Source organism: Oncorhynchus tshawytscha, linkage group LG07, assembly GCF_018296145.1.
Source record: "Oncorhynchus tshawytscha isolate Ot180627B linkage group LG07, Otsh_v2.0, whole genome shotgun sequence".
Classification (NCBI taxonomy): Eukaryota; Metazoa; Chordata; class Actinopteri; order Salmoniformes; family Salmonidae; genus Oncorhynchus; species Oncorhynchus tshawytscha.
In genome coordinates this window covers 4,460,578-4,483,918 of record NC_056435.1, presented here as the reverse complement: position 1 = coordinate 4,483,918, position 23,341 = coordinate 4,460,578, and the positions used below count along the sequence as shown (strand labels likewise).

Below are 23,341 nucleotides of genomic sequence, written 5' to 3'. Positions count from 1 at the left end.
GGACCAGAAGGTCACAGGTTCTAATCTTGATGATGCTGAGAATTGAAGACTTGTGGGGGGTTTTTTTTAATCAATTTTTTTCTGCCCTCAGAATTAGATCAAAGGAAAACTCCAATCTGAAATATAGTAAATGTTATTCTAAGTACATTAAATTCTCTGTCTGGTGTTCTGGAAATTAGTGACAACTCATCACATCTGACAAGACTATGGATTTCCAACAAAACAACGACAACCAATTGTTAATGAAGAATACAAAGCCAATACTATATTTGATAGGCACGGAGTTGTCAAGCTAATATGAGACAAGAAAACATGGCTAACACTTTATAAGGGTCCGTTATAAACCGTTTATATGGCATTTGCAAACAGTACACTCGCACAAATGTATATATTTCCTTAAATATCCTGTGTTGTCAGTTTACTCTCACCAGGTACTGCTGAAATTACATTGGTCACTCAACATCAAAGTATAAATAGCGCTCACTTCAGATCAGGGTCTGCAAAAAGACTAATGTTTAGTAAATGGTGAACACACTTTATAAATGACTTATTACAGTCAATTAAAATAAAGTGTCACCAAAACATGCATAACAGTTTGCTGAACATGGTTCAGAGTATTTGATGTGTCATAAGCACAATGCCGTGTAAAGGCATGACTTTTTGCCCACGTCCGGGCCCTCACTGACACACGGTGCCAGAGAGAAGGTTTTCCGTTACTTAACAAAATGATTTATTGTTTACCGACCCACTGCATATTTCACGCAGCAGTTACCCATTTCATTTCACCTAGCTGGCCACTTGGGTTCAGCCCAGCCGAGGCGATTCTCCATCCCAAAAGGTCAGAATACCTCGCCTTTTCCATGTATCTAATTTGATTAATATTCCAAAACATGTCTAAAAATAATAAAATGTTTCCTGGAATATCTCATACAGTATTAGAGTTTAAAATGCACCAGCTATATATATAAACAGCTTTTCATGAATCGATTACACACCTACAGATATATATATATATATATATATATATATATATATATATATATATACATACACACAGGTATATAATCCTAAATGAACGATACAAATTGTATCAATAAAGAAAAGCTTTCTCTTGTCTACCAGGGATTGTGCCGGTAACTGTAACAGATTGTCTACATCAAGCCAGGGGCTCGGAGCCCTTTGGATTGGTCTTCAGGGAAAACAACCAAAGGGCATTATCTTGGGATTTGAGCTTGAGTCTACCGTGTCTGTAGCAGCTGCAGGCTTGGAGCCAAAACGAGGGGCCAGAGACGTCCCTTACTAAAACTAAGACAACAAGACAAGGTCGACAGACGTGCCCGCCTCTACAACTACTGCAAGACATTCTCTCAACTGAGAAGACTAACTCAGCCACCTACTATCATAACAACAACAGGCACAAACAGAACACACAGCACTGAAAAACAGAGAAACAAATAAATTACACCGATTGAACACAGGAAGATATACACATCCCCAACAACCAAGAATCTGTTGATAAATGGTGGCCAATTTGGGGGTGAATGTTTCCAAATGGAGTAGAAAATATAGAATAGAAGTAAGATTAGGAATATAATCAGATCCCTCGGATTCCACAGTTATTTTTTTAAATGTTTCAAACAGTGACTTGTAAATCAATGCATGTCCTCACCTGCACATGATTAACACTTAAGTTATCCACAAACAAATGTACAGTCAAACAAATTCAAACCCTTATATTGTCAAAACTACAACTAACTGTTATGAATAGGGAGAGAGTAGTAGTCTAGCTGGACTCAGTAGCCAGACTGGGACTTCTCAGCCAAGATGGCGGCAGCTAGCTGCTGGGCGTCCGTCACATGGGGGTTCCTCCCCATAACCCGGCCCACCAGCTCAGAGGGGAAGATGTTACACAGGTTGAGGTAGACCTTACCCCGCACCTCCCCGTACCGGCTCAGGGCGGGGGGCTCCTGGTGCATGTGGTGGTGGGATGGCTGAGGGGCATGGGATGGGTGAGGGGGGTAGGGTGGGTGAGGGGGCTGAGAGGAGTAGGGTTGGTGAGAGGGGTGGTAAGAGTGTGTGGTCTGTCCCCATGGAAATGTGTGTCCCCAGCCTACATCGTGGGTCTCTGGTAGACTCTGGTAGGTCTCATAGCAGGACTGAGGGGGTTGGCTGCAGTAGGGATCCCAGGAGAAGGCTTTCCTGGGGGGCGGCGGGGAGCGTTTGTACAGCCGGGAGTCTGACAGCGTCTCCAGCCGCGTGTTGGCCAGGCAGCGGCCCAGAGGGGAGCCAGCAGGGTAGGGGCCGGACTGTGACACAGAGGGGTAGTCTCCAGGGCAGCTGGAGCGGGCGCCTATGGCCTGGTGCTGGAGGGGAGGGGGAGGGGGTACAGAGGGTGCTTCAGGTGGGGGTCAGGGGGCTCGTCATGGGGGAAGCTGTGGCCCCGTGCCAGGCTCTGGTGATAGCCATAGAGGACAGAGGTGTGGGGGGAGGGGTGGTGTGGCTCGAGCAGGGGGGCAGAGTGTTGAGAGTACAGGCGGTTGTGTCGATGGTGCTGATGGTGGGTGTATTTGTCCAGCAGAGTGCCTGGGCAGCACAGACAGGAGGCTCGCTCTCCGTACGAGTCACATCCGCTGCTGACACAGTCTGACGAGTCCAGCAGACGCAGGTCGGTGTCCAGCGGGAAGCGGGACTCCGGATTCCTCCGTGCTGCCAGGTCAGAGTGGGCCGGCGTCACTGAGTAGTAGCTCAGATCTGGAGGGTCACAGCTGGAGGAGTAGGGGTCAGGGTGGGGGTGCGGCAGGGTCATGTAGGGTGTGTCCCTGCCCAGGCTCGGTGGCTGTTCCTGGGGGTCGCTGAGGGCAGAGGAGGGGGGTCCTCCAGGGGCAGGGGACAGAGTAACACTCCCACTACAACAACTACTCCCACTACTACTACTGAGGCTGTTGCATTTCTCAGCGTGTCTCAGCTTGTCCTCTGCCTCGCCGTAGGACAGCGCCCGGATGCTGGGGTCACACTGCCTTTTAGGGGCAGAACTTCTCTTGGTGCCCATCGCTACATTGTTGGGCACGCTGTGGCTCTTCACCAGCCCGGCCTCGCCAGCCTGGCCCTTGGCGCTAGTAGAGGTGGCAGAGGTCTTGGCGCTGGCACGCAGCTCGTCTGCCACCGAGCGCTGGCACTGGGCACTCCTCTCCGGGTGGTAGTACTTACACTTGTGGCCGTAAGTGCACTTCTTGCCTAAAGAAAGGGGGAGAAAGGATAGGGTACTGGTTAGCACACAGGCTAGTGATGATGTGGCAGTGGTTCACTTAGAAAGTAGCAACCCAATGCATCTTCAGCACCAGTAGCTGGAAGCCATCCAGCTGATGAAGAAATGATTCATTCACATTATAACACTGGGAGAAGTCTTCATCATGAACATGGTCAAGGTGAAGTGATAAACATACTAAAGAGTTAATAATAATGGTGGGGCCCACCGTAAGGACAGGGCTGCTTCTTGTGCTCTGGCATGATGGGACGTTTCCTCAGGAAGTTCTCCAGACTGGGACCATGACGACCAAGAGGGTCATCAGGAGGCATGAACCTGGGAGGGAGGGGAGAGGGAGGAGCGAGAGAGAGGGAGGCGGCGAGGGAGGGAGCGAGAGAGAGGGAGGGGCGAGGGAGGGAGCGAGAGAGAGGGAGGGGCGAGGGAGGGAGCGAGAGGGAGGGGCGAGGAGCGAGCGAGCGAGAGGGAGGGGCGAGGGAGCGAGCGAGCAAGAGGGAGGGGCGAGGGAGCGAGCGAGCAAGAGGGAGGGGCGAGGGAGGGGGGCGAGGAAGGGAGCGAGCGAGAGGGAGGGGTGAGGGAGGTAAGGGAGGAGCGAGAGAGAGGGAGGATAGAGAGAGGGAGGAGAAAGTGAGGGAGGGAAGGAGGAGCAAGTGAGGGAGGGAAGGAGGGGAGGACGGGGGAGGAGCAAGGAGGAGCAAGGGAGGGAAGAGCAAGGGAGGGAAGGAGGGAGGAGCAAGGGAGGGAGGAGCAAGGGAGGGAGGGCAGGAGCAAGGCAGGGAGGGCAGGAGCAAGGCAGGGAGGGCAGGAGCAAGGCAGGGAGGGCAGGAGCAAGGCAGGGAGGGCAGGAGCAAGGCAGTGGGCAGGAGCGAGGGAAGGAGGGAGGGGAGGAGCAAGGGAGGGGAGGAGCAAGGCAGGGAGGGGAGGAGCGAGGGAGGGGAGGAGCGAGGGAGGGATGGAGGGGAGGAGCGAGGGAGGGATGGAGGGGAGGAGAAAGGGAGGGGAGGAGCAAGGCAGGGAGGGGAGGAGCGAGGGAGGGAGGAGCGAGGGAGGGATGGAGGGGAGGAGAAAGGGATGGAGGGAGGGGAGGAGCAAGGGATGGAGGGAGGGGAGGAGCAAGGCAGGGAGGGAGGGGAGGAGCAAGGCAGGGAGGGGAGGAGCGAGGGAGGGGAGGAGCGGAGGAGCGAGGGAGGGGAGGATGGGAAGAGCGAGGGAGGGAGGGAGGGAAGGAGGAGCGAGCAAGGGAGGGAGGGAAGGGAGGAGTGAGCAAGGGAGGGAGGGAAGGGAGGAGCGAGCAAGGGAGGGAGGAGCGAGCAAGGGAGGGAGGAGCGAGCAAGGGAGGGAGGAGCGAGCAAGGGAGGGAGGGAGGGAAGGGAGGAGCGAGCGAAGGGAAGGAGGAACGAGCGAGCGAGGGAGAGGGGGAGCGAGCGAGGGAGGGAGGGGGGGAGCGAGCGAGGGAGGGAGGGAAGGGGGAGCGAGCGAGGGAGGGGGGAGGAGCGAGCGAGGGAGGGAGGGGGGGAGCGAGCGAGGGAGGGGGGGGGAGGCGAGCGATGAGGGAGGGGGAGGGGGCGAGCGAGGGAGGGGGCGAGGGGGGGGGCGAGGGAGCGAAGAGGGGAGGAGCGAGGGAGGGGAGGAGCGAGGGGGGGAGGAGCGAGGGAGGAATGAATGTGAGGAGCAAGGGATGGAGGGAGGGGAGGAGCAAGGGATGGAGGGAGGAGCAAGGGATGGAGGGATGGGAGGAGCAAGGCAGGGAGGGGAAGAGCAAGGCAGGGAGGGGAGGAGCAAGGCAGGGAGGGGAGGAGCAAGGCAGGGAGGGGAGGAGCAAGGCAGGGAGGGGAGGGAGGGAGGGGAGGGAGGGGAGGAGCGAGGGAGGGGGAGCGAGGGAGGGGGAGCGAGGGAGGGGAGGAGCGAGGGAGGGGGAGCGAGGGAGGGGAGGAGCGAGGGAGGGGAGGAGCGAGGGAGGGGAGGAGCGAGGGAGGGGAGGACCAAGGGAGGGGAGGACCAAGGGATGGAGGGGAGGAGCAAGGGAGGGAGGGATGGGAGGAGCGAGGGAGGGAGGGGAGGAGCGAGCAAGGGAGGGAGGGAAGGGAGGAGCGAGCAAGGGAGCGAGGAGCGAGCAAGGGAGGGAGGGAAGGGAGGAGCGAGCGAAGGGAAGGGAGGAACGAGCGAGCGAGGGAGAGGGGGAGCGAGCGAGGGGGCGAGCGAGCGAGGGGCGAGCGAGCGAGGAGCGAGGGGGCGAGCGAGCGAGGGAGGGAGGGGGAGCGAGCGAGGGAGGGAGGGAGGGGGGAGGGAAGGGGGAGCGAGCGAGGGAGGGAGGGAGGGGGGAGCGAGGGAGGGAGGGAGGGGGAGCGAGCGAGCGAGGGGGGGGGGAGCGAGCGAGGGGGGGAGGGGGAGCGAGCGAGCGAGGGAGGGGGAGCGAGCGAGCGAGGGGGGAGCGAGGGGGAGGGAGGGAGCGAGGGGGGAGCGAGGGAGGGAGGGGGAGCGAGGGAGGGAGGGGGAGCGAGCGAGGGAGGGGGAGCGAGGAGGGAGGGGGGAGCGAGGGAGGGAGGGGGAGCGAGCGAGGGAGGGGGAGCGAGGGAGGGGGAGCGAGGGAGGGGGAGCGAGGGAGCGAGCGAGGGATGGAGGGAGGGGAGGAGCAAGGGATGGAGGGAGGGGAGGAGCAAGGGATGGAGGGAGGAGCAAGGGATGGAGGGAGGGGAGGAGCAAGGGATGGGAGGAGCAAGGCAGGGAGGGAAAGAGCAAGGCAGGGAGGGGAGGAGCAAGGCAGGGAGGGGAGGAGCAAGGCAGGGAGGGGAGGAGCAAGGCAGGGAGGGGAGGGAGGGGAGGAGCGAGGGAGGGGAGGGAGGGGAGGAGCGAGGGAGGGGAGGGAGGGGAGGAGCGAGGGAGGGGAGGGAGGGGAGGGGCGAGGGAGGGGGAGCGAGGGAGGGGGAGCGAGGGAGGGAGGAGCGAGGGAGGGGAGGAGCGAGGGAGGGAGGACCAAGGGATGGAGGGGAGGAGCAAGGGAGGGAGGGATGGGAGGAGCGAGGGAGGGAGGGGAGGAGAAGGGAGGGAGGGAAGGGAGGAGCGAGCGAGCGAGTGAGGGAGGGAGTGGGGGCGAGGGAGGGAGGGAGTGGGGGCGAGGGAGGGAGGGAGTGGGGGCGAGGGAGGGAGGGAGTGGGGGCGAGGGAGGGAGGGAGTGGGGGCGAGGGAGGAGGGGGGGCGAGGGAGGGAGGGGGGGAGGGGAGGGAGGGGGGGGCGAGGGAGGGAGGGAGTGAGGGGGCGAGGGAGGGAGGGAGTGAGGGGGGCGAGGGAGGGAGGGAGTGAGGGGGGCGAGCGAGGGGGGGGGGAGCGGAGCGAGCGAGGGAGGGGGGAGGAGCGAGCGAGGGAGGCAGGGGGGGAGCGAGCGAGGGAGGGAGGGGGAGCGAGCGAGCGAGGGAGGGAGGGAGGGGGGAGCGAGCGAGGGAGGGAGGGAGCGAGCGAGGGAGCGAGTTTATTAACATACTTAATCCTATACAGCCAAGTATTAACATAATGAACATCATACCACTTCTAGGCTAAAGCAGATGGACGCTAAGGCGGAGCCGTATCACTCCTTCCTTACTTGTCGTTGACAAACGAGTACATGAGCAGCCGCTCGTCAATTAACTTCTTCCACTCTGGCTTCTCACTGGCCAGGTCGCGGTAGTTGTCATTGGAGACGATGATGCCGTCGGACTCGTAGGCCAGCTTGACAATGAAACGGTCGTCATAGCAGACCACCCGGCGACCCTGGACCCGACGAGATGGAGTGAACACCAAGATCTTGTCCTTCTCCAGACGACGTAAAATATCCTGGTCTAGAGAGAGAGAGAGAGAGAGAATTGGAGAACCGTGTAATCCAGTGAGCACTGAGGCCCATCTGACATATGTATGTGAACTCTCAGGTGTGTGTGTGTGTGTGTGTTTACCTGTGATGAGGGCGTCAGGGCGGGACTGCTCTTTCTTCCAGGAAGGCACAAACACAGTGATGTCACGGTGACCTCGCTCCAGAAACCAATCAACAGCCAGCTGGATGCCGTAGCAGGAGAACACCTCCTTATTGCCATGGCTACCAGAGACAGATGTTAATTACCTTACAGGCTCTAACATCATATCAACAATATATAGGTGACTTTGACAACAGTTACACAACTACCTTTACAACTGGCTACAATGGAGGAAATAGGCATTGTATGTTTTCTGTAATCAAGATGACCGTCTATGGTCCATAGACCCTCACCTCATTGCCACGTTGCTACCGTCCAGGACGACGGGCCGCAGGTTGTCCTTGTCCCCCAGGAGGAGGTCTGTCTGATAGGGGCAGTCTGTCCTCCCCTGCTGCGCCTCCACTGCCTCCACATACCCACAGGTGGAAGAGGAGGAGCAGGAGGATGAGGGGGTGGGCTGTGAAGCCGTGGACCCAGTCAGCTGTTGGTTTGTCTCGACCTTACGGCCCAGTTTGACCAGCTCTCCCAGTATGTCGTTGATGAGCGTGTACGGCCCCAGCTTGGCCAGCACCAGCCGCACCAGCTCCTCTGCGTAGCCCAGCTTCAGAGCAAACTCCAGCTTGGACTGGTACTCCCTCAGGGCTTCCCCGGATGAAGGCTCCCCTGACGGAGGGTCAGGAGGCCCCTCGGACCCCAGGTCCACACAGGGAGTCCTGCATAGAGGTTGGTGGGTGTTGGGAACAGGCACACCATCTAGCTCAGATACGGACACTCCTCCAGCCGGGTTAGAACCGGTGCTCTTTCGGGCTGGCTCCGTGTCACTGTCGAACCCAGCGCTCTCCTCCCCCACCACCTCCCCCTCCTTCCCCCCAGGCGTGGACAAGCTGCAACTGCCGTTGCCCTCGCAGGCCTCTTCCTCCTCCTCGCCCAGCTCCATACTGGGCCCTGTATCGGCGCCAGCCTGCCTGCTGACGGAGCCTTCGATGTGGAGGTACTCTAAAACCAGCTCCGGGTCAAGGATGCGGCCTGCTCCATCCTCCTCCGGGTGGTCCTTCAGGCCCATGAATCTGTCACAAACATCCAGCTCTGGGCTGAGGCGTGACCCGGAGGACCACTCCCACCACTTCTACCCCCGTCTTACCGTGTCCATGGCATGAGTGCCTGAGAGAGAGAGAGAGAGAGAGAGAGAGAGAGGTAAAAGAGTGAGTTAAATGGAAGAGTATTTCAGTGAATAAAGCCCAAGGACTAACTGAGATCCATTAGACAAGGCTAGACTTCAGTTGAAAAACAATAGGAGAGAATCCATGCTCATAAAATGTCTTGTTAAAGTTCGGCTCTCACGAGACATACATCTCCTACACACCTCTGGTGTCAGTAACCTGATGAGAAACTTCAACGGGCTTGACATTCAACACCTGGGAGATTCATTTATTGGCTTTAGTGAGGATAGGTAGACGGAGCTGTGAGCTTCACCCGAGAGAGAGAGAGACAGAATAATTGAATATACTAAACTAATGATCATCCATAAACCAATATTTGACACTTTTGGACAAATTGTACTGCAATAAATACAGACCTTGAAATACACTCTGCAACAGACTGCTGTCTTAGGAAACATATGGGAAGTATTGTATGTTTTCATAGTAAATAAGGCCATGTCTCGGCTATTTAAACACTGAACCTAATTTGGTTGTTGGATGTGACTAGCTGACCTGAGCCGAGCTCCCCAGCAGGGAACAGATTGGCTGAGACAAAGAGGGGTGCGTTCCTGGGGGTGCCCTGTCCTAATTAAGGGGTTCCCGCTCTTTTAGGGGGGCCAGCCACGGCGTGCAGCCTCTCACCCAGCCCACATCACAACACATCAATCTCAGGGGGAACAGAGGATGCTCTGTTTAAACACAAATAGCCGTTATGTGTTGGGCTAAGGCCTGACTCCCCCCGTGCTTCAGGAGAATATGGTTCCTCCCCTGGGGAAGAGTCACTCATTTGTACACTAAAGGAACAGGAAGTAAAAATCAATAGAGGCACTCAGGCCTCAATGGTAACCAATAGGGTGGCAGAATTTGATCACTTGCAAGTTGCAATGAGGAAATATTAGGTCTGTTCCTCGAAGATAGGGCACCATGGTACTTGGGGAAGTATCCATTTCAATCCAGTCATTTCAGGAGTCATTTCAGCATTGAAAAACCAATTCAATGGAAAAATCCTCACTTAAAATAAATGCCCATTTTCAATTCTTGAACAGAGGTTTCAATAGATCTCTTGTATTGTGAAATGGATTTGAAGATCCCAACCCGGATGGGCACTATAAACAACTGCATATTATAATATCACAAGAAATAACAGTCAGTGTATAGCCCACAGCATCATCATTTAGCCATAACTGTGCAACAATGTGGTTATAGGGCATCATCACGTTAGCAGATACATCTGTTGAGTCTGCAGCCTCTAGCCTTTTAAAGTTACCTAAAACCTAATCCACATGTTTTCATGTCTGCTAAAATGTAACATCCCTTTAAAAGGTGTCGTGGTGGGGTGGGAGGATGGGAGTGTGCGCATACATGAAAGAGGGCTGCTTAGCAACATGGCCCAGGGTTGCTAGGCTGCAGCGGTTGAAAGAATGTCCCCTAAAAAGACAGAGCCAGAGCTGGAATAATTCTGTCCTTTGTGCACAAAGGAAGACCCGGGGAAGAGGGGCCGCTTAAGTGTGCCTGACTGACGGTCCCCAACAATACAACTGCCAGTTGCACTCAGGGTCACCTCCACTGCAGCCATTGTCGGGTTGATGCTCGGAGCGCCCGCCGCCTGTCCACAGCCGCACACACAGAAGGGGACTGGGTTGTTGTTGTCTAGGTGACGAGCCTCTCGAAGCAACAGTCCTCCTGATGGGATGCAGAACATGCAGTGAAGGGTGTCCGCCCTGCTCTGAGGCCTTAGCTCAGCATCTTTCAACGTGTGTTCTCCAGATGACCTAGTTACCTGTTAAGGAGAGAGACGGACGGCAGAGATTTGAAAGAGACTTTGGCCACAAACCCCAGAGGCTCACAGAAGCTGCTTCAGACAAGCAGATAATACAATATCGGCTAGAAACCAAAAAAATCTGTTACAGAAATCTTACGTCATGTAGCCTACAACCTTTTCCTTTCAATAACGTAGCTCATTATCAGTGACAGCACAACTGTCAAGCTGTGTGGACTATGATGCCATGCCTTGTTGGACAGCCGCCAGCCTCAACTGCCGTTTCATTCGATAGCATCTTTCAAACATCAGCACAGAGTCCCTCCTAGTATTGGCGGTGCATTCATTGATTGAAGCACTGAAGCGTAGGCTAATGAATATGTAACACAGGGCTTTGGGCTGGGGGCAGCGGTGTGTGAGATGGAGGGGGGTCTGGATTTTCCCTCCTTGGTTCTGGTGTTGATGGCGAAGAGGGGGGGTGGCTGTCTGCAGAGTTGAATTATTTCCAAAGAAAAGGAAGGGTTGGCCCTGTTCAGCACAGGCTGGGAGGGATGAGGGGACTGAAGGCTTTGCTTCCATTAGCCAGGGCAACAGATGTCTTCTGGAACCGCAGGGGAACGAGAGCAATCTCTGGTCCTCCCCCTCCCCCTCCCGCTCCATGGAGCCCGCCCCGCCAGACAGAGTCACGTGACACTAAAAGGGAGAACCTTTTCTTCGGCCTAAAAAAAAATATCACGACACGGTCTCTTCCCCAACTCATCAGTAACACATCACTCATACGCCAGCACCCAGCCAGTGAGAATGTTTCTCGTACCTTCATCTCAGTGGGCCAGTTTTTCCAGTAATGTTCATCCAAAAGTATTTTGAAGCAAAGCAATTAACAAATAATTTACCTTTTAAAACCAAACTATTGTCAAACTGGCCAAGTCTCCAATAGTCTCTTAGAATTCAGAACGAGGCTTAAACCACGGACATGAAGCTTAGTTTGATTCTCATTCACTTTCGGAGAGATTATTCCGTCAGAGAAAGTAAAGAGGAAACAACTGTACTCCAGAATAACCTAAATGACAGAGTGAAGAGAAGACAGCCTGTACAGAATAATACCTTAAAACACAAGGCCAAATCTACACTGGATTTGCTTACCAAGAAGACAGTAAATGTTCCTGAGTGGCCGAGTTACAGTTTTGACTTAAATCTATGGCAAGACCTGAAAAGGGTCGTCTAGCAATGATTAAAGAATGAATGGGAAAATGTTGCACAATCCAGGTGTGGAAAGCTGTATGAGAAAGACTCACAGCTGTCATCGCTACCAAAGGTGCTTCTACAAAGTACTGACTCTGGGTTGTGAACATTTATGTCAATTAGATTTCTGTATTTCATTTTCAATAAAAGTGCAAACATTTCCAAAAACTGTTTTTCACTTTGTCATGATGTGATATCGTGTGTAGATGGGTGAGAATTTGTTTATATTTCATTCATTGTGAAATCAGGCTGTAACAACAAAATGTGGAGTAAGTCAAGGGGTATGAAGACTTTCGGAAGGCTCAGTATATCTCGGTCAAATTCAGACTATCCCAATCGATTCTTTTCAGAAAGAAGTGTAGCATAACTTACTCCAAACTCCTCCTCACGATGTGTTATTTTTCACTAAACTGTAAAACCAGAATAAACTAAATGCTGAAACAAAACATGTGCACAGTGAGCGTCTCATAACATACACCCTCTCGTGCTAAAAGTCCCTTAAAAGAGGCTGTGAAAAGACATTTGCCCCAAAGCCCTGTGAGAGCCCTATAAGAAAGAGAAACCTGTCACACAGGTGTGGTGAGACAACGTGTTCAAAGGTGACCACTCCACTGGTGAAGAGACATGCCCTTGGTCAAACATAAATCACTACACATTCCAAGGAATAATAACACATGAAAGCCTAATTGGGTACAGCTAAATACTAAACATATTTGATGTCATTACAAATGCTCATGGCAACTTGTTTTTTGAAACCTGTTATAATTCTGTCAGAAGACATAAGCCTATTGAAATGCTGCATTGAAACAGACATGGTTTAATGGGGAAAATAAGCCTAAATAGTTAGGCCTAATATCTCCACTTACCCTGACCTCAGCAGAACATCCAACGGCCAAACAAAGCAAACCTCCTTAGTAAAATGGCCTTAAGGAAATAGCTTGGTTCATTCCAGCATTAGAGAAAGCTTTTAGAAGTTCATAGATCCCTGCTCAACAGACGTGAGCAAAAAATTAAGTATTTCACATTCCATACGCTTCCTACTCTTCAAACCCAAAATCCAAGGATAGTGTGTTTACCATAAGGCACAGTTCTTCCCAAGAAAGCCAGGCAGGTTGAACAATGAGTGTCTCAACAGATGGAGCTACAATGTCGACCATTCCTCGGTTAGACACTGGCTGCCTGGCTCCACCAATGGGAGTGCAGTGACCTCACAATGAGACACACAAACGCAGGCGGGCAGGCGCATATGAACCCAGTCTCCTATAGGCACGCGTAGACAGAGATATACACACACACACCCCCTGTCACTCTGAAAGGGTCTTCCCCTGTGTGAGCAATGAATCAAAGAGGGGGTGTATGGTCAATAACAGAGGCACACAAAGGGACCCATGCAGGCAGCTGCAACATGAGGCTAAGCGCTGCTAGAACACAGGCCTGGGGTGAGGAACACCTGGCTAGCTGGGGAACTGCAGCAGCTCTAACCCCTTTGTTTTTGGCTTGGTTGGGGTGAGGGTCAGGGTTACACACTTCTACTGGGGTAAATCATGTTAAAAGCACTGCATGTCCTTACAGAAAATGCAAGAGGGGAGGGGGAGTCGCAGTGGGGTGAAAGGGGACAGGATGGGCATGTAGGGTGGGCTGGAATGAGGATGAAAAGGGGGACTTCATTGTTCCGGGAAGCACACTTTAAGGGAAATGACTTGGAAGCACAAATAGTTAGTTTAGTTCCTGAACTTTAAGTTGGGATAAACACTGCATGTACGTAGGCTAGAGAAAACAAACACAAGTTTAAATGGAGTTGGTGGCACTGGACAGAACTTTTTTTAATAAACAAAAGTAAAATGCTCCCAACTGTGACTTGTTTATCTGACACTCACATAAGTCACTGTTGGGACTGTGAGCATATCATAGTTGTGTTTTAGCACTCAGTATTACCTTGGCTGTGTAATAGAACCACAGCAGCTGTGGAGAGCAGAGTAGCCCGGGCAGATGTTTGAGGGCTGGAGGCAAAAGAGTAAAGCTGGCCCATGGTACTGTATAACAGTCTAATAACATAGTAGACCAGGGATCAACTAGATTTCAGCCAAGGGCCAATACTTTCTGGAGCAGATGGTTGGAGGGCCAGAACAGAATTACAAATCATTTGTAGACTGCAAATGGCCCACAACAAGTCCAAACAAATATGTTTGACTTTAACAATCATTACAAACCTTGCTTACATTTGAATACAATCAAATTTGGCCCGCCAGTTGGTGAACGCTGCCACTCTCAGTTACAGCGGCTTAGAGACCATCTGCCCCCTCGGCTTAAAGTAAACAGGTGTCTTTACGACATCTGCTGGAGGTCCACCAACATACTGTATAACATAGTCTAATAACACAGTAGCCCATTGACCATCAGCCACACTGTTACAGTGGCTTAGGGACCACCTGCCCCCTCGATTTAAAGTAAACGGGTGTCTTTACGACAACTGCTGGAAGTTCACCTATACCCCAATTTGCATTCTCAGACAGCCACAAATAGTTAGCATTCCTCAAAATGGAAGGTAGTCTTCAACACAGCACTCCAAACAGTTTCAAAGGTTAGATGAAGATTTGGTTACAAATGTTTTTTCAACAGTAATAGGCCTAGGACAATAGAACTGAACTACGCAAATTAGGGTTAAAAAGGAAAGTAGTGAAGTAGAGTCGGGGACACTTACTAGAAGACACTGTGCTACCAGTGTCAAAGGGAGCCGTGTGGCCACTGTCATAGAATTAGGCATTAGAATAGTCATTTAATAGCATCTCTATGGCCCCTGTGCTCTCTAACCTTTTATTTGACCCCGCTGGCTTTTCAGTTACAAGGGTCACGTCACCACTGACCTCCAGCCATCTCAGTCAACATACACATGTTCAGTAGGCACAAAACATGAGGAAAGTTGAGAAAATACTTAGGAAATTATTTTGCCCAAAATAAAAAATAGGCTTAATAATTGTGTCCCTTTATTTACTTTTGACCACTGACCAGTAATGACTTTATCGACAGGCGGCCTCCAGCCTTGGCAGAGAGGGCCAGGTCGGTGAGGAGCAGCAGCAGGAGTGTTGTGGTCCATGGGGCCAGGTTGAGGACCTGGAGGCAGGCAGGAGAAAAGGAGAGACCCTCATGGGACAGACCAGCTGTTTGGCCAAGCAAACCCATTGCCCAGGCCAGACAACTCCGCAGTCAGCCCGCCCAATTATGAATGGTGACTTCTGTTTAAAAAAAAAAATATTTCATGAGGCCTCCATGCTCATGTCTGGGGTGCAGGTGCCCCTCTCTCTTACAGCTGAATGGACCAGAAGAGACTGGGACACGTGCAAGCTGGCCTGGGTAACACACACGGGGCCCGATTTGATCTATATCGCTAAATGTCTAACTTAAAAAGCACAAGAAATTCACTCACCAGTGGTAGGTAGCCAAGTTAGCGACATTAAAATCAGCAGCACTCATTTGGTGGTCCTTACATGCTCTAGTCTACAGTGCCAACAGCTGCTGGGCGTGGCATTCGACACAAAGTTGACAAGCTAAAATGTAAAAATAATTGACAGCTGCAAAATGATAACGTTGTCGGTTACCGAACTAGTTAGCTAGCGTTGACAGGATTAGACGGCCTGCAGCATTCCTGCTTCCTTTTGAAGTTCGACGTGTAATTCATACCGAAATCTTGATAGTCAGAACCACCAGTAACATCGTCCAAGCTAGCTACATACAAACGGCTAGTCAAATTTATGGCACTTGTATATGTGGCCCAAACTTGAAAATGTCTGATCATGAAACGAACCTTTGTCATGATGCAGTTCACCTGCTGATGCTTGACAAACATCCGGCTCGAGTTGTCTGGGAGGAGGCTAGAACAGGCAGGCTAGAGCTAGGAGCAGTGCGTGGTACAGGGTCATCTTGTGGTGAGCTGACAGATGTACAAGGAGTCTTTACTTGAAGATAAATTAATTAAAATGGGTTAAATTATGGAAACGTCATGCAACATTTATTTGGGGTTCTTTTACATGGTTTGTATAAATGTTACCATATTTGGAACACTTCAAATACAATATCTCCATAATGATTCTTAGGCTCAGATTAATTTGACATTCAACAGACATTCGATTTGTTTACAGACCCATTTATTTCACACAATAGAGAAGACTGAACGCTTTATGTTGAAGGTTTACAAAACTACCTCACACAATTTAGTAAATTACTTAGGATTTTATTCAATGGAAAAAATACAACAATTCCCATAATACAGAGGACATAAATTAGAGTAGCATGGTAGAAACACTTGAGGAAAACATGTCACCTGGGCAGCAGAGAACCTTGTCACTGTGTTGCTGCAACGTTGCCACAGCCAAAGGCACACTGCCGTGTTATCCAGGAAAATCAGTGATTTAAACTCAGAATTTTGACATTTTTGAAAAGTGAATGAACAGAGGTCGAGGGTCATTCCTGTACATGAACCTCCAAATGATACAAAAGCTAAAAAAGGGATTATTGCCCTAAAATAAACCATAAATATTTATATTGATGCACATTGGTTTAACAAAACATTGCCTCTGTAAACATTTAACATAATGTGTGCATTAACCTTTATAAACCACTGCAGCCGCATCATTTTAAGGGTAATAAAAATTACAGAAACAAACTAAGGAGTTAAAAATGTAAATCGATACTTTCTGTAGTGGTTTGTAACACTTAAAATGTGTGACTTATGCCATCTTGGCATGGCACTGCGTTTCACAGATTTGCAGAGGAGAAAGCATCTCATTTCTATATTCTTACAGCGTTGCGTTCCTTAGAGGCCTGGAATCATCACACCCAAACAGGATGTGACTGTCCACTGTAAGAGGGTCAAGCTTTGGAGGGACATGTGATAGAGACATTATGATTTCCATTCTTGAAAGAAAGTTTGTCCATACAAAAAAATCTAACCAGGGTGCCAGTCTAGCTCCTTGCTGCTGCTTCAGACTGGCACCCAGGCTAACCAGGAAACATTAGGACAAACAAGTGCAGTCCCATTTTTCACTCGTTGGATCAAGGGGCAAAAGGAAAACAAAACAATTAAAACCAGGAGCTGCTGGGGTTTGTAAAGGCTTCTAGGTTGTTGTCGTGTTGCTTCAATCCATAGCATACTACTGCCTGGACTGGGACAGACTGTACAAAACAAAATGTCCCCTTCTGCCCTCAGAGTCAAGATACTAAAATAATGCAGACAAGCTGAGGGGGTGAAGCTACCAGGCTATGGTGGTCTGTTGGTATTAAAGAGTCCAACATGGAAATACAACAATTTCACAAATGTATCAAAATGGGGACCATGCTGCTTCATAATAGTTTTTACATGTAATAATTCAATCTCACTCAAATGTCAGATTTTGATACATTTCCTGTAGGAGTTATGAGCAAAACCTAAAGCATTTGTCACAACAGATTGTACAAGTAGCAACAAACGTAAACCTGAATTCAGTGGAGGGGCCCATTAAAATGAAAAACAAATCGAACCTGTGTTTGATGATACATTTGGATATGTTGTGGATTTTAAATCTTCATCTACAAATCTTTAAGGTATATTTAATCTTGACACTTGTTCCATTGAATATCCTGGTCATCATGCTACCAAATGGTGGGTCAAAGTCATGACCAAGACGGTTCTCTAGAGTCTACTGTACATATCAACCCATTCACAGTTTACCCAACACGACCAAGGAAAGGCAATGTGGCACGTTAAAGTTGAGGGAGGCTGGAAAAGACCCTCAGGAGTATATGGGACTGGAAAGGCCCCTATAAGGTTGCAGTGTCCTATTAAGGGTTAAGTCGACATCTTTGATGAAACTTCTCTCCACACTTTAACCCTGTTTGAACCCTTATCAAGAGGAAGGCCAGAGTGAAAGAGAGACAAAAGTTACATTTTCAATGTCAAGCACGACCCATTTGAAAATGTACCCATGTGGTGGCAACGGCATGTCAGTCCGAGGAACTGATCTAAGAAACTCAACACAGAGGTTGACCTGAACATGACCTGGACTAAACACAACAAACTACTGTATGACCTTTCACCTGTCTGGTGCGATAAGCTTCCCTTCCTCTGCAAGTCTCTTTCATCCTTTTCCATCCTCCTCTGTCACACAACACATCCCCCTCTCTTTTCTTCCAATAGACACACATTAACATCTACTAGTGTTTTGAATAAGTCGGGCTCAGATCCCTACTCCCACTGGTGCAGGAGGTAAGGGAAGGCTCTAGTAGGGTTTGGGGGCGAGAACCCAGAAAAGCTGATGACGTCTGTTGTCAGAGCAGAGTAGCCAATGGGCATGATGACAGCACTACCAACTGACAAACAAACACAGTCCCATCAGCCTATAGGGACCCTGTGGCCTCCCCTTCATGATTTCAGTCTGTTTATCGTGCAATTGTCTTTTCTTATTTGAAACCGGTGATATTTAGGTATCGCGCCGCCTCAGAGCTCAGTGAAGCTCGATACTCCAGTTGTACGTCAAGTTCAAGATCGTCATGAGTCATCATTATGGTGGTAATAAACCGAGGGGTGCTGTCTTCATGCTGCTGGGTGTGTGTACACTACCAGCTAAGCAGAGAGGTACGGCCCAGGGTCATGAAGTAGACCTGGCTGGAACCTCCAGAGCGCACCGACGCAAAGAACACCTGCAGGACATAGACAGTGTGAGAGAGAGAGTGTGAGAGAGAGCGTGAGAGAGAGAGTGAGAGAGAGGAATCTTTATCAACATTGATGAACATCTATGCAAGTAACCAAAGTGTGTGTGTTGTAAGCATAACTCACCTTGTCATTCCTCTCACACAGGAACTTGAGTCTCTGGGCTCTCTTGTGCATGAAGACCCCATCCAGGTGTCCTGTCTCCACAGACCTGATCTCTATGGCCTTCTCCCCCCAGCCCATGATCTGGTTGGACCTAATGTAGGCTACACACACAGATGGACAATCAAGTTTTTAAGAAAGTGTGTGTGTGTGTGTGTGAGTGTTTATTGAAAACTACTATGTACTTAAATTGTGTACAGTGCATTCGGAAAGTATTCAGACCCCTTCACTTTTTCAAAATGTTGTTACGTTACAGCCTTATTCAAAAATTGATTAAATAAAATGTTTAACTACACACAATACCCCATAATGAAAAAGCAAAAACAAGTTACACATATTTGCTAATTTATTAAAAAATGAATACGTTATTTACATAATTACTCAGACCCCTTACTATGAGACTCGAAATTGAGCTCAGGTGCATCCTGTTTCCATTTGATCAACCTTGAGATGTTTCTAAAACTTGGAGTCCACCTGTGGTAAATTCAATTGCAGGGCATGATTTGGAAAGGCACACACACTAGACGTCGATCGATTACGATTTTTCAACACTGATACCGCTTATTGGAGGACCAAAAAAGCTGATACCGATTAAATCGGCCCATTTTATATATGTAATAATGACAATTACAACAATAGTGGGTGAATACTTATTTTAACTTAATATAATACATTAATACAATCAATTTAGTCTCAAATAAATAATGAAACATGTTCAATTTGGTTTAAATAATGCAAAAACACTTGAAGAAAGTAAAACTGCAATATGTGCCATGTAAGAAAGCTAACGTTTAAGTTCCTTGCTCAGAACATGAGAACATATGAAAGCTGGTGGTTCCTTTTAACATGAGTCTTCAATATTCCCAGGTAAGAAGTTTTAGGTTGTAGTTATTATAGGAATTACAGGACTATTTCTCTCTATAGCATTTGTATTTTATATACCTTTGACTATTGGATGTTCTTATAGGCACTTTAGTATTGCCAGCCTAATCTCGGGAGTTGATAGGCTTGAAGTCATAAACAGCGCTGTGCTTCAAGCATTGTGAAGAGCTGCTGGCAAAGGCAGGAAAGTGCTGTTTGAATGAATGCTTACGAGCCTGCAGACTGCTCTATCAAATATCAAATCATAGACTTAATTATAATATAATAACACACAGAAATACGAGCTTAGGTCCTTAATATGATCATATCTGGAAACTATAATTTTGAAAACAAAACATTTATTATTTCAGTGAAATACGGAACTGCTCCGTATGTTATCGAACGGGTGGCATCCATAAATCTAAATATTGCTGTTACATTGCACAACATTCAATGTTATGTCATAATTATGTAAAATTCGGGCAAATTCATTACGGTCTTTGTCAGGAAGAAATGGTCTTCACACAGTTCGCAACGAGCCAGACAGCCCAAACTGTTGCATATACCCTGACTCTGCTTGCACAGAATGCAAGAGAAGTGACACAATTTTCCCAGCTAATATTACCTGATAACATGGATGTCCTTTAACTAAATATGCAGGACAAGCTAGTTAAACTAGTAATATCATCAACCATGTGTAGTTAACTAGTGATTATGTTAAGATTGATTGTTTTTTTATAAGATACGTTTAATGCTAGCTAGCAACTTACCTTGGCTCCTTGCTGCACTCGCGTAACAGGTGGTCAGCCTGCCACACAGTCTCCTCATGGAGTGCAATGTAATCGGCATCCAAAAATGCAGATTACCGATTGTTATGAAAACTTGAAATCAGCCCTAATTAATCAGCCATGCCGATTAATCAGTCGAACTAACACACACCTGTCTATATAAAGGTGCCAGAGTTGACCAGAGCAAAAACACAGCCACGAGGTCAAAGGAATTGTCCACAGAGCTATGAGACCGGACTGTGTCAAGGCACAGATCTGAAGAAGGGTTCCAAAAAATGTCTGCAGCATTGAAGAACACAGTGGCCTCCATCATTCTTAAATAGAAGTTTGGAAGTACCAAGACTCTTCCTAGAGCTGGCTGCCCGACCAAATCAGGGGAGAAGGGCCTTGGTCAGGGAGGTGACCAAGAACCTGATGGTGACTCTGACAGAGTTCCTCTGTGGCGATGGGATAGCCTTCCAGAAGGACAACCATCTCTGCAGCACTCCACCAATCAGGCCTTTATGGTAGATTGGCCAGACGGAAGCCACTCCTCAGTAAAAGGCACACGACAGCCCGCTTGGAGTTAGCCAAAAGGCACCTGAAGGAGTCAAAACATGAGAAACAAGATTCTCTTGTCTGGCGAAACCAAGATTAAACTCTTTGGCCTGAATGCCAAGCGTCACGTCTGGAGGAAACCTGGCACCATCCCTACAGTGAAGCGTGGTGGTGACAGCATCATGCTGTGGGGATGTTTTTCAGCAGCAGGCACTGGGAGACTAGTCAGGATCGAGGGAAAGATGAACAGAGCAATGTACAGGGAGATCCTTGTTTCAAAACTGTTCCAGAGTGCTCAGGACCTCAAACTGGGACGAAGGACAACAACCCTAAGCACACAGCCAAGACAATGCAGGAGTGGCTTCAGGACAAGTCTCAATGTCCTTCAGTGGCCCAGCCAGAGCCCGGACTTGAATAGCTCTGGAGAGACCTGAAAATAGCGGTACAGCAACACTCCCCATCCAACCTGATAAAGCTTTGGAGGATCTGCAGAGAAGAATAGGAGAAACTCCCCAAATACAGGTGTGCCAAGCATGTAGCGTTATACCCAAGGAGACTTGAGGCTGTAATCACTGCCAAGGGTGCTTCAACAAAGTACTGAGTCCAGGATCTGAATGCTGTAAATGTAAATGTGATATCAGTTTAGTATTTTTAATAAATCCACAAAAATTTCTAAAAACCTGTTTTGCTTTTTCATTGTAGGGTATCGTGTGTAGATTGATGAGGGACTTTACAAATGGTTTTTAACCCATTTTAGAATAATGCTGTAGCGTAACAAAATGTGGAAAGAGTGAAGGGTCTGAATACTTTCCGAATGCACCGTATGTGCGTCCCAGTGTGAGTGTTACGTACCCACTGAGGTGGGCATCTCGCCCCACTGCAGCACCACGTCTTTGGTGATGCGTCCATAGGTGTTAACGTAGACACCCTCGTCCTCGTAACACACCAGCAGCTCAATACCATCCGTGTTGGGCAGGATGATGATGGCATGGGACTGGATATTGGTCTGGATCTGAAGGGAGAGGAAGGGTAGAGTGGGAGGAAGAGTCGGAGGGAGGAGAGCAAACAGAGACAAAAGACAAAAAAGGTTAGTCTCGAGTCGTATTCATAAAGAACTTAGCTGAAGAAAAAAAGCGACTGAAACAAGGACTACCTGTACTTGCCCAATAAGAAAGACTTGTTTTCGCTTTCCGTTGAAAAATGTTTTTGATACAGTGTGACCTAATGAATATGCCCCCATATACATGGGCTGAATCTCAAACCAAAGACTTGGCCCTTACGTCCTTTGTCAAGTGGCCACTTGCGGTTGTGTTTGTCTGTCAGTGTTTTGGCCAAAATGAGCATTGAGACGATACACACGCGATGTCCCAACTGCAACCTATCTAAGTCCATTTGCGAGTATTGTCGCCCGCGACCTGTCTTGTAGCATGACTCATGAAACACGGGCACTGGGGACCTTTGGCAGATGGACGCATACTCCGATATACAGTGAGAAAGTAGTAAATACAAAACAACATCTGCCTGTTCCTGCACAGCGCAGCAGTGACTGGCTCAAACTTAAGAAATACACAAAAAAATCCTGTCACTAAGACCTCCTCGGATTTAAACTTCAAATGTGAGGGCGAGGAGGTAGTGACTGTTGTTACTAGGTAACATGCTAAGATTCATGAGAAGAAGTTACTGCCAAGGGCGCTGAGTCATAGGATAAAGAGGCTTCCGAAGGGCGCAGTGGAGCCCTTGACTCGACAATCAGCATTTGAGATTGGCTCGTGAAGGCACATAGAGTGGTGAAAGTGTTGACGTTCAGATTCAGCCATGGATTGGTGGAACAGGGAAAAACGGGAAGCAGAGGAATGAGACAGATGGGTGGGTCTCTTACGTGTGTGGGCAGGTAGATGTCGTAAACCGCCCCAGAGTCCACGTCCACGGCGTGGAAGCCGTTGCTGGAGCCGTAGATGACCTTTAACCTCTGACCCTCCTCCACCGTCAGGTCAACCAGCAGGGGCTTGTGCACCAGGTCACCAAACGACTGCAGGAGGAAGACGTTAAAATGGACAAAATGCACCTTTAAGGTAATTTGTAGTGGGAAAGTGAATGTAAACCAATGCCATGGTGGTCTGACTGCAGCCTGAGCCAGTTTACTGTACCTTGAAGGCCATGAACTTGTGGTACGGCTTGGGGGCCCACGCATACACCTCCACAGAGTTTTTCAAGGCAAGGACCAAGAACTTGATCCTCTCATATTTCACTTAAATCAAGAGGGAAAAAAAGGTTTTATTTCTGCCCGCTCGTCAAGATTGGACTTGGACCTGCTACAGCCTTGTAACAAGAGAAAAGTGTCATTCCTGATGGTAAATGGGGAGTGGAACGTACCGACTTTGTAGTGTACGCAGCCCTCCAGCTCTCCTACAGTGACCCAGCCCTGCTTCTTCTCCACCTCGGGGTCGTTGTGGAGTATCTTGTTCCTCAGCCAGGACAAGTAGTACACACGCAACTTATTCTTCTTCCCTGTGTGTGTGTGTGTGTGTGGGATGGTGAGATAAAAGAACAAGAGAGAATGAGTTTGAGTATAATTCAGGAGTGTATTCGTGTGTCCGTGCACCTCCGTGGTCCGTACCTGATATAGTGACCAGGACGTTGAGTCCCTCCAGGACGTCCATCTGCTGGATGCGCCGTCGGCTGATGAGGGGGTAGACCTTCCCCTGACCGCTACGGTCCAGCAACATCAGACCACTCTCTGTCCCCACCAGCAGGTTGACACCTGGGAGAGGACAGGGACACACACACACCAGTCAGAACCCAGGGGGAGGATAGGTACACACACACACACACACCAGTCAGAACCCAGGGGGAAGCAGGTCTGCCATGCTTGTCGCGAAACCTATGATGGATTTCCTATAAATTGTAT

The 23,341-nt window shown here is 49.4% G+C and overlaps 1 protein-coding gene and 1 pseudogene across 8 annotated transcripts in view; both read right to left on the bottom strand.

Moving 5' to 3' along the window:
- Window positions 1–333: 333 nt before the first annotated feature.
- On the bottom strand, window positions 334–15,199 carry LOC112253688 (annotated as a pseudogene).
- A 416-nt stretch (window positions 15,200–15,615) lies between these two features.
- Window positions 15,616–23,341, bottom strand: part of LOC112253687 (mitogen-activated protein kinase kinase kinase kinase 4) — a 50,373-nt gene continuing 42,647 nt past the window's right edge. For all 8 annotated transcript variants that reach the window (XM_042323935.1, XM_042323937.1, XM_042323940.1 and 5 more), the window contains 7 exons: window positions 23,051–23,194; window positions 22,807–22,941; window positions 22,581–22,681; window positions 22,313–22,462; window positions 21,286–21,445; window positions 18,212–18,351; window positions 15,616–18,075 (listed from right to left, as the gene is read on the bottom strand). In XM_042323935.1, coding sequence (XP_042179869.1) covers window positions 17,992–18,075; window positions 18,212–18,351; window positions 21,286–21,445; window positions 22,313–22,462; window positions 22,581–22,681; window positions 22,807–22,941; window positions 23,051–23,194 — 914 coding nt within the window. In that variant the 3' untranslated portion in view covers window positions 15,616–17,991. The remainder of the gene's footprint in view (window positions 18,076–18,211; window positions 18,352–21,285; window positions 21,446–22,312; window positions 22,463–22,580; window positions 22,682–22,806; window positions 22,942–23,050; window positions 23,195–23,341) is intronic.